Source organism: Crocuta crocuta, unplaced genomic scaffold (assembly GCF_008692635.1).
Source record: "Crocuta crocuta isolate KB4526 unplaced genomic scaffold, BGI_CrCroc_1.0 scaffold170, whole genome shotgun sequence".
NCBI lineage: Eukaryota > Metazoa > Chordata > Mammalia > Carnivora > Hyaenidae > Crocuta > Crocuta crocuta.
In genome coordinates, this window is record NW_027527853.1 from 3827957 (window position 1) to 3839248 (window position 11292).

General features: G+C 45.1%; 1 protein-coding gene and 1 non-coding gene across 5 annotated transcripts in view; both read left to right on the forward strand.

The window, feature by feature from the left end:
* Positions 1-3338, forward strand: part of ALDH18A1 (aldehyde dehydrogenase 18 family member A1) — a 42366-nt gene extending 39028 nt beyond the window's left edge. For all 4 annotated transcript variants that reach the window (XM_077779496.1, XM_077779512.1, XM_077779503.1 and 1 more), the window contains exon 18: positions 2340-3338. In XM_077779496.1, coding sequence (XP_077635622.1) covers positions 2340-2521 — 182 coding nt within the window. In that variant the 3' untranslated portion in view covers positions 2522-3338. The remainder of the gene's footprint in view (positions 1-2339) is intronic.
* A 7709-nt stretch (positions 3339-11047) lies between these two features.
* On the forward strand, positions 11048-11132 carry TRNAQ-UUG (transfer RNA glutamine (anticodon UUG)). The gene has a single exon. It is a non-coding gene; the product is annotated as a tRNA-Gln (tRNA).
* Positions 11133-11292: the final 160 nt, after the last annotated feature.

The window sequence follows — 11292 nt, forward strand, 5'->3', positions numbered from 1 at the left end:
GCAAAGGTGGCAAGGTTTACTTCTAAAACAGACCTTTGAAATAAGTTTCAGAAAGACACTCTCTCCCCTTCCATCATTTGAAATAAAATCTCCAGGGGCACCTGGCTGGCTTAGTCAGTGGAGCATGTGACTCTTGATCTCTGGGTTGGGAGTTCGAGCCCCACATTGGGTGTAGATGTTAATTAAAAATAAAATCTTTAAGGGGCACCTGGGTGGCTCAGTTGGTTAAGCGTCCAACTTCGGCTCAGGTCTTGATCTCATGGTTCATGGGTTCAAACCCCGCATTAGGCTCTGCGCTGACAGCTACCTCAGAGCCTGGAGCCTGCTTCAGATTCTGTGCCTCCCTCCCTCTCAGACCCTCCCCTGCTCACACTGTCTCTCTCTCTCTCTCTCAGAAATAAATAAATTAAAAAAACAAAAAATAAGTAAATAAAATCTTAAAAAAATTTTTTTAATAAAAAGAAAATCTCCATTCCCCAGTAGTATAAGGTTTTTCAATCTCTAGTTTTCAGAGATGAATTATACAGAGCTCTAGTAAGGCATTTATGACACATATGAGAATTATTTCAACCAGTGAAAACATTTTAATCCTTCTGAATTTTTGAATAGATAATCTGCCTAGAGAAATTCTTCTCATTGAATTACAGAAGGTGGTTAAAGAGAATTTTACTCAGTTATTTTGTTTTGGTTTGTTTTTTTTAAAGGTTTTTGTTTATTTCTAGGAGAGAGAGAGAGACAGTGTGAGCAGGGGAGGGTCGGAGAGAGAGAGAGTCACAGACTGAAACAGGCTCCAGGCTCTGAGCTGGCAGTCAGCACAGAGCCCAACGCGGGGCCCGAACCCACGAGATCATGACCTGAGCGAAAGTCGGACGCTTAACTGACTAAGCCACCCAGGCGCCCCTTATTCAGTTATTTTGAACCATTAGACCCTTTATAGTTAGTTGCCTATTTCTGCTATGTTGGGCTTTGATTTAATTATTTCACTTGCACTGATTTTTGTGTTCCTTGTTCTTGAAGAAGAAATAGCAGCATACTTTTAAGGACTGGGGTGCCCAGGTTTCAAGTGAAAGTCCAAGATAGGGGAGAGCAAAAGACCACCCCATTGTCCTTCCATCACCTGCGCAGAGCAGACACTCAAACTCTGGTTGAGTTAAATTTCTATGAAGTGCATTAATAACAGTGACAAGTGATGTTTATTGAGCATTTATGTATTCCCTGCACTGCACTAAGTGTATCATGTGCATTGTTTCACTTAGTTCTACATGATGGATTCTATTATTTTCCTCATTTTCCAAATGAACTGAAGCACGAGAAATGGTTAGGCATGATGCCCGAAGTCATGAGGGCTCTACGCTATTAAAGCAGAATTTGAATTGGTGGTCACACAGTCCTTGCCAGCCACCAAGCACCACCCCCAAGCACCACCCCACTCAGGTGCCTCTGCCCCCGCTGGTCTCTGCCTGCACCGCCTCTCCACCTGCCCCTTCCCCTGCCTATATCCTTGTCACTGTTCAGCTTTTGGAGGAAAAGTGCTTCCTCAGGGAGGCTCTCCCTAACCACTCTATTAAATGTGACAGCCACCCTCCCCACACAGTCTATCATAGCATCCTTCCCTGCGCTCCCATCACCACCTGAAATTATTTGCTGCAGTGTTCTTTGGCTGCCTTGCCCACGTAAGCATAACCTCTGTGAAAATACCACCTCACATTAGTTATTCACCACTGCCTCCCCAGGGCCCAGCACGGTGCCTTATACATAATACATGATCAGTAAAGTTGTGACAAACAAGGGGAGCCCTACCTCCACTGTGTACCATGCAGAACACCCACCCAGACCCAGGAGGACCCCTAAAGCCCTGACCCTAGGCTTAGAGCAAGAGGGAAGTATTCAGTAACTGTCTAATGGGCACATGTGCTAAGAGTTCTGGGGGATATTGAGACCATGTGCCTACATTCTAGGACTTAACGAAGTTTGGGGGAGATGAAACCTTTGTACTGGACATTGTTGTACACCTCAAAAAATGTCCAAATGTCAAATTGTGATACACACTCCAGACCCTAAGTAGATACCAGAGCCAGCACTCCTAGTCTTGTCAAAATGCATTTGGGATAAAAGTGCACGAGAGATGCCCACACAGTGTTTCATCAGGAGGGGACTGCGTCGTGATTCATAGTGACCAGAGAGCACATTGATGGGGACCATGGAACTCAGGCGGGCCTGGGGAGGATGGGGTGGGCAGACGAGAGGGTGCCAAGTGGGGAGAAGGGAGAGCTGTGGGTCTGGTGGGCGGACAGGAAGTGGAGGCTCGGGAAGCCGCAGCTTCATCTGCTTTTTCTCAGGAGCTGAAGTGGGCATCAGTACGTCGCGGATCCACGCACGGGGGCCAGTAGGATTGGAGGGACTGCTGACTACAAAGTGGCTGCTACGAGGGCAGGACCACGTGGTCTCCGATTTTTCCGAGCACGGAAGTTTGAAATATCTTCACGAGAACCTTCCTGTGCCTCAGAGAAATACCAACTGAGAGCATTCCTAGAAGAGGCGGGAAGGATTAGAGAGGTCTTCACAGTTAAGATGGTCTTAAGAATCTTGGGATGAGCCAGGGCTTCATCTCCCACTTCCTGGAAGCGTCTGCCTCTGGGAAAATGCACCTCAAGGCTTTCAGGCTCAGTTTGGCAACGCCACTCTTGGCTAATGCGCATATTCCAATTCACCCTTCTCTCTCTTAAGTTAGAAAAGAACCACCGTGGACAGGGACTTTGCTTCTCATAGTCCAGTTCCCTGTGATGATAGAAGCAGAAAGGTACAGCTTCCCCCCATAAAGGGCAGTGGAAAAAAATCATGGCCACTTTTACCTTTTTACCGCCTCAACGAGGTAACATCTCCCTTGGCGTTTGGTTGGCACTAGAGCCCATCACACCTAATATGTCTTTCCACATTTCATTTCTTCATGCTTACGGTCATTTTCAGAAAGGAAAGGTTTGTAATTTAGAAGAGGGGCAGCTCTTCTTTTTGGCATTCTCCTCAGAAACAGTTGCAGAAATGGACTGAATCATTTCCACCAGGAAGATTGACTTTTGTATTTATTGTGGGGTAAATATATGGAAGCATTCCAGATGCTCACCCCTCTCCAGACCCAGAGGACCTGGCATTACCCGGATGCAGTTGGAACCTGGAGCTGCGAGTCCCAGAAAGAAGTAACTACAGCAATTATGCTTGAAATTTTTATATGAATTACTTTGTCACCCTGCCCTTTCCCTCTAAAACAAAAATTAAAGGGTTATTTTAATACTTCGGATTCCTCCCCCTTTTTGAGAAATAAAGTTCTTAGGAAAAGCCTGTGTGCATGGTTAGCATTCTCACACTTGTTTGTCTTTGCGCTCCCTGTGGTCCTCACACCCCGCTGTTACGCACTGGCTCTTCTCTGGAAGTTGGCTGGGGAGAGTCCATCTGCCTCATGTGTCAATGGAGGCAGTACAGGCAGATCGCAGGGGACGAACCCAGACTGAGAGCACGGGACGGAAAACAGGATATTGAGCCCAGGAGCCTAAAGACTGAAAGCCTGGGGACGGTCTGAAGAGTAGCTGTGTATGGCACAAATGTGCTGCCATTGTGCCAGGTTCACACAGTGTCCGCTTGGCCACAGCCCTCGCCGACATCCTTGGTTCACTTTGGATTTCCCTCCTTCCCTCCACTGAGATCCTGTTTTAGGGTCCCTGGTGCCTGACAGTCTGCAGTTGAAAGCTTTCTTGTCTCGTGGGGGTCCTTCCAAAGAAATAAGCACTCACTCACATGCTTCGATATCCTCTGAGGATGTTTTATGAGCACAGGAATTACAGTGTCGTGTGGAACATGTTCCCAGACTGGCTCCAAACTCTACTTCACATCCAGACCCTTACATGGTCTGGCAGGCCACCCTGCCTGCCCTGCCCTCGGAATGGGGAATTCTGGCATAGCTTGCCTGAAAAGGCAATAAACAAAGCTCTGCTGAAACTGTATGGCAAATACCGCAATCAGCTCCCATCCAGACAACAAATAACCCCTGAAGTCAAAAATAGAAAGTGATCCAAGAAGGCTGGGGCCCTTGGGGAAGACTCCACTGAGGAGGCAGGCCTAGACCTGGGCCCTGAGCAAGATGAGTCACAGGAGTAAGGAGTGGGCAGGGGACTGGTGCAAGCAGAAGTCTGGAGCCGGGACAGAAAACAAGTCTGGAGCAGTGAATACGCCGATGTGGGGCAGAAGTTCATACAGGTATATAGGAAGGTGTTTCGTCCCAGACAGCTGAGACGGGTATCATCCCGAGGGGAGCCGCTCTTAGGGCATGGCATGGCAATGGGGTTTGGGCTGGAAAACACAGGTAAAGCTCAGTCATCCAACAGGGCCATTTCCCCTATGGAGCAACTACAGGCTTAGTCCTTTTCTACAGAGGCCATGAGCAGACTGCATTCTCCCATTTTCAACCCAAAGTGAAGAGATTGACAAAGGAGGATCAGGAAGCAGAGCCTCACAAGTACTCCCAGGCAATCTTTAGTACTTGTTTGGCTTTTATTTTGGAATCTCTCATGTGGGCCTGCCCTTTTCCTGGCTACCAACTCCTGACAACAGGCTGTTGTTGAATCAACCAGTTCTAAATCTCCCACCTCCCCCACCTAGGGGGAAAAAAGCCCTCTGGGATATGTAAGATAACAAATGTTCTTCAAGCCAAGTTTACTTGAGTTTAGTTTTTCTGTTACAGCCAAAAGTATGTCAGTGATACAGTATATACATAGATTATGGGGCATTTAGAAAAGTATTCAGATGGAGAGAAAGGTGGGCAGCCAAGGACTAGATTATAATAAGTGTTGTCTGCTCTTTATCCCTTATTTCGTGAAATCATCTCTCCTGCATTTTGCAGTAATCCCACTCAGTCTTTGTGATTCAGGGGAGGTTAATGCTGATCTTCCCCCCTGCCCCCCACCACCAACCTCACTATTTTTAGTGGTAGTCACATGACTCTGATAAGTCAGAGTACTGTTTCCCTGCTTACACTGATTGTCTCAGGACTGGGCATATGAGGATTTAAACTTGGCCAAATGGCATTCTAGTAGAACTAAATTTTAGTGCAGTTATTAAGAAAAACAAATTGTCCTCATCCTTCCATGTAGAGGAAAGTATCCAACACAAGAAAGGGTGCCAGGGGATAAATAGGGACTTTGACTACCTGGTTCCATCATTGCCTGAAATCCACCCCTGGACTCCATGATTTCCTTTTCTTTTGCTTAAGCTAGTTTAAATTTGGTTGAGTTTGAGTTTTGAGTTCTATCCCTTTCATCTTAGAAGACTCTGGATAAATATCCCAGTGTTCAGGGGCACCTGGGTGGCTCAGTCAGTTAAGCATCTGACTCTTGATTTTGGCTCAAGTCATTATCTCACAGGTTTGTGGGATCGAGCCCCATGTTGGGTTCTGCACTGACAGCTCAGAGCCTGCTTGGGGTTCTCTCCCTCTCTCTCTGTGTCCTTCTCTCTCTCAAAAGTAAATAAACATTTTAAGAGCATGTGTGTGTGTGTGTGTGTGTGTGTGTGTGTATATACCTCTGTTCAAATCCCTGCTCTACCACATATTAAACAAGTGACTTTGGGCAAGCTACTTAGGTTCTGGGAGCCTTGGTGTTCTGGGTATATAACATCTCCTATATCACGGGTGGTAGCATAAATACTTGGCATACCAGGCACTCAATAGACACGAGCTGTTCACTTGTGATTTTTCAGATGCTCAGCTGTGTGCTTGGCTCTATTCCACAAGAAACCAGAATTTTCTCCTATCATTCATGAGGCAGTCTTCAGAAGCCAGACTTTCCCATACCAGCTTTATCTTCATTAGAAGCCCAGCCTTGCCCTCCACATGAGTAAGGAGGAATGGCACTGAGCCTGAGATCAAACATTTCAGCACCTAGAGTGAGTGAGCAGCTGCTACTGAGAACCGTGTGAGCAGTGGAGACCTGATTTGGGGTCTGGGAAAGAGAAAGTGAACGTCACATTCTGCCTGAAAGAAGAGGTGGTCCTGGTTTGGCTGAGGGGAGCAGATCTGCTCTATGCAGGGGGTGGGAGCAAAGCAGGGGACTCTGGGTCTTCAGGTCTCTAGATAACATGTGAGCGCTGCAGTACAGCGTAGAATACATGCTTCTGAACTGGAAATCAATTTCCAAATCTCCAAGCAAACACAAAGGTTTTGCATATTCAGCTGAAGCCTCTGGCAGTCTTGCCTGACTAAGGCTTTAAGTCTAATCAGGTCTCTTTTTTGACTCAGGGCGGTTGTTGATAATGATTACTGCTCAGTTCTATCTCTCAAAGATACCTGAAACAGAACATTTCTGGGTAGTATTTTTGGCCCTGTATGGATAGTGCCCATGAAGCAGCAACTGTGGGAGTGTTCTCAGGTACAAGTAACAGAAGACTCAGCTCAAACTAGTTCAACAAAAGAAAGGCTATTGGTTTACATAACTGAGGAAGTCCCGACACTTGGTTCAGGTATGATTTGATCAGGGCTTGGTTCTTTTTCTCTGTGGATCTCTAGAAGTCAGTGGCTTTCAAACTTGAGAATCTCAGAATCACCTGCAGGATTATTAGAATAGATTACTGATTCAGTAGATTGGGGATAAGGGCTGATAATTTGCTTTTCTAATAAATTTCCAGCTGCTGCTGCCACCAGTAATCCAAGAACCAGACTTTGAGAACCACAGTTCTAGATGTCTGCCAGCAGCAAGCTGTCCATATCATGCGTTGGGTGATGGGGGTTGGGGGGGAGGCATCAAATAAAACTACCGTCAGACAAAAGTCCTAAGCTCCTCTCTTACTAAACTGGTTTGAATCAATCACTGTAGTCAATGTAGGAATTGAGTTGCATTGTCACAGGAAATCCAAACAACTGGGCCTTGAACATGATAGAAGTTCATTTTTTGTCTCATGTAAGAAGAAGTCCAGAGGTAGGCATGCCAGGGCTGAGGCGAAGGCTCTGTGATGTCATCAGGCACCAGGGCTCCTTTTGGTTTCTGCTCTTTGATCCTAGGGCAAGGGCCTCTTCCCCATGATAGTGGTGTCCCTACCATCAGTACTGTGTTCCAGATACCAGAAAGGAGGGGGAACCACGGGCAAAGGAGCATGTGCCAGCTGCTTCATCTAAGTGACTTTCCAGGAAGGCCTATCCAGTTGCTCGTCTAGAACTGGTTCGTGACACCCTCCTTGCTTCTACAAGGGATCTGGGAAGTGTGACTTTTTTAACTGGCCACATTGTAGCACCAAGTAGTAAGGAAGAAGGGAGACTGAGTAGGGGAAGAAAAATATCCTGATTCATGGAGCTGAAGGGGAATCCATTCACCTAAACAACATAGCTGATAGGAAGGAACTGTTTCATGCAGCCATGTGAGCAACTCTAGCTGCAGGGGAGGTTGGGAAATACAGCTTTACAGTTGGGGACACTCCTGCCTGAACAAAAATTAGGAGCCTCTTCACAAGGAAGAGAAAAGGATAACCGTTGGGTAAGCTGCTAGCACTGTTTGTCTCAATTACTCTAAACCCCCCTCTGAAGTGTAGAAGCCTCCTTTGTGCCCCTGAGTTCATTGATGGGTTTTGTAAATCAGGTTTTGTGGTAGAATGCAGAAACCCAAATTGCTCTGTAGGAGATGGAGAAGATGCGAAATTCCTGGGCACTTCTGGAGAGGAGGGAGGGAGTTTAGACTTACCCCAGGCAGAGGGTACAGACTGAGGATCTGCAGGAAATTAGACTAGAGAAAGCTAGACCACCAAGGTATTAAAAAAAAAAGCCATCTGTTTGTAAACTGATGGCTCCATGGGGGTAATTCTCTTGGAGGGTCTTAAATTTTAGAGAAAGGCAACAGTAACAGGAGTCCTGTTACTCCAGAGAAGTAGCCATTGAAATGTTGGAAAGAGCTTGCATTTGGGAGTCTTGCTAACCTGCATTGCCATCTATAAATTGTGTAAACTTAGCGGAGTTACTTTTACCAAAATGGCCGCCAGTTTCCGTATTTGGAACAAGTAGAGGTAACACCTACCTGTTAAAAGAGATTCCAGTAATGACTGAACACGCAGATCAGGGAAGAGGCTATATCAGCATTAGCCACACAATTGGCAGTAGGGCCTTTCCTGGTATATCTGTCTTTGTATTCCCCAGTAGCCCAGCTAAGACCAATGCCTCCCTGAGCACCTAGTGAAACAGACCACTTTAGCAGAGTTATGGAAGGCAGTGGGGGATGCTTTCTGAGACCCTTGGACCATTAGGGACTTGGTATGAAGGTGGCAGCATAAAATTATTATACATCTTTGCTGACCCCAACTCATTTCTAAACAACTGAGGCGTCCCATCGTTCTCATCTAGTCATGAACGTGAACATGCCCTTGGAGTCTATTGGAGTGCAAGGTGGGTTACATGTTACAGTGTCTTTTCTGCGAGCGCTTCTGGCAAAAATCAAGGCATAACTTTATAACTGCTCTTACTTGTCAAACTCCCTCTTTAGTGAGAATGACATTTAAAATGTCACTCAGTACTCATTGAGCACCTATTATGTGCCATGTGCTGGGAATAGGAGACACTCCCTCTGCCCAATGGTTCAAAGCTTAACCTGTCTGGAGAATTGCTGTCCTACCCCAAGATAGCTCTTCTCCTTAACTCCCAGTCTTTATCACCTATTTGACCCCCATTCCTAGGAGAATGCTTTGGCCAATAGGAAGGCACTAAACTAGACAGACCCACTCCAGGCTGGAAGGGAGGGTTGTTCACTGCCATCTCAGAAGAAAATCAGTTCGATCTTTATTCCATCTAGCCCTAAGATCCCTCTAACACTAGAGGGCAGTCTGGCCCCATGGACCTAAGGTGGTCTGCCCTATACCCCACTGCCATCCTCAAACAGTTCACCTAGAAATGAAGCGCTGGTATAGTAAAGTAACTTCCAGAAACCAATTTACCTAAAAGGTAAGAGCACAGGCCTTTTTTCAGATAAGAGACAGAACAGGGTTTGGGCCTTGATTCTACCACTTTCTAGCTGTTTGACCTGGGGTAAGTGTCTAAACTTCTCAGAACTTTGATAATGCTTACCCATAAATGGGTTTTGTGAGATTATATGTAAAGCACCCAGCATAATGTCCAGCCTGTGGTAAACCTTCAATAACTGTTGGCTATTATATTTATTTTGCTCTAAGGAATATCTTTCTCTTAATTCTGAACATTCCTCTTTTATTTAAAGTGCAAACATCTCTTCCTAGGAAATGTGGTTGGGCACACGCTAAGGAGATACCTATTGTGTATCAGCACTTTAGTAGGACCCTTGCATATGATGTCACAACAGTGTGAATGAAGGAATTGTTATCCGTAGTCTACAAGTACAGAAACTGAGGATAAGAGAGATTGAGTAAATTACCCAAAGACACACAGTTGTGAAGTAGTCGAACCTAGATTAGAACCTAGACACCTGGGCTTCAGAGCTCTTCCTCATCACAGCGGGCTGTAGTAGTAGTATTTTCTTGTGCCTTAACCCAAGGTACAAGGCTGAAGTAGGGGGTTGCCATGGCTACTAACTAGACCCCTTTTTAAGTAATCAGATCCTAGGTCTGCTCCAGTTCTGCAAGAGGAGATGCTTGTCTGGAAACTCTCCACAGCACCTGCCCCTGGAGGGAGCTGGCTGCACTTGAATTATTTAGAGAATCTCTAGACATTTGATATAATGAGCAGGTGTGGATACTTCTCTGACTTTGCCTGACATGCCTTTACTTACCCCTTTTCCCTTCCCCTAGTTGCCTATGAAGAAAAGGAGCCATAAGCCTTCTCCACAATGTGTACATGTCTCTCTCCTCCCGAAAATTATTTGTAAGTGGACCATTTTCCTTGCAAATTTCAAAATCATGTTGATTTGAGTGGAAATTGGTATAACTAAGACCCTAACTAGTAAGTGGATAAGTTGTCTTTTTCTACTGATACACAGTATCTTTTCCTCTATCCTAAGCTTATTATACAAGTCAAACTAGAAGACTGCATATATAAATGAAAAAAACAGCAACTAATAAAAATGTTCATAGTATAGGTTATACCTATATGAAAAAAATTTATGCTTAGAAAAAAGACTGGAAGGAACTATGAATATAAAGGTGGCACTTGGACTCTAGATTTTAGTCCATAATAGCATATGAAAGCATAATAGCAGTTATTAATAAATTCAATGATTAGGGTCATGGGTTTTCTAGGATCTGCCTCCACTCATACACCCTCACCTGGGTGCTCACAACTACCCCTTGCCTTGACCATCTATCTATCACATCCTTTCTTTCACTTCCTGTTCATGGGCCTCTGTGCAGCCTGCAATTGCCCTGGTAGGGAGGAATCATTTCCAGATCTGTTCCTTATCCTCTCTATCCAGTCTGTAACTCCATATTGTTATCAGCGTCCTCCACGGTACCCCAATTAGATTTTAATGTGAAATCAAACTGAATTGTTGAATCCTAGTTAATAATATTTTAATCATGGATCTCTTTACAACCAACTATTTATTTTTTTTTTAAATGTTTTTTTTTTTTTTTTTTTTTTTTTTTTTTGNACTATTTAAAAGCAAATAGCCATTAAAAATTTTGTGTTTAAAGAATATTTATTAACACAGGGGGAGTAAATAGTATAATTATATAGGGCACCTGGGTGGCTCCATCAGTTAAACATCTGACTCTTGATTTTGGCTCTAGTCATGATCCCAGGATCATGGGATCGAACTCTGTGTCCAGCTCCACACTGAATAAATATGGAGCCTGCTGAGATTCTCTCTCCCTCTGCCCCTCTCCCCTGCTCATGCTCTCTTTCCCTAAAATTAAAAATTTTAGGGGGCGCTGAGTGGTTTAGTTGGTTGTCAGACTTTGGCTTGGGTCATGGTCTCATAGTTCATGAGTTCGAGCCCCATATCAGGCTCTGTGCTGACAGCTCAGAGCCTGGAGCCTGCTTCGGATTCTGTGTCTCCCTCTCTCCCTCTGCCTCTCCCCCTCTTCCTCTCTCTTTCAAAAATAATTAAACGTTAAGAGCGCCTGGGTGGCTCAGTTGGTTGAGCATCTGACTTTGGCTCAGGTCATGATCTCACGGTTTGTGGGTTCGAGCCCCACGTCGGGCTCTGTGCTGACAGCTAGCTCAGAGCCTGGAGCCTACTTTGGATTCTGTGTCTCCCTCTCTCTCTGACCCTCCCCTGCTCATGCTGTCTCTCTCTCAGAAATAAATAAAACTTAAAAAAATTAAATAAATAAATGTTTAAAAAGATAGTCTTCATCTTTAAA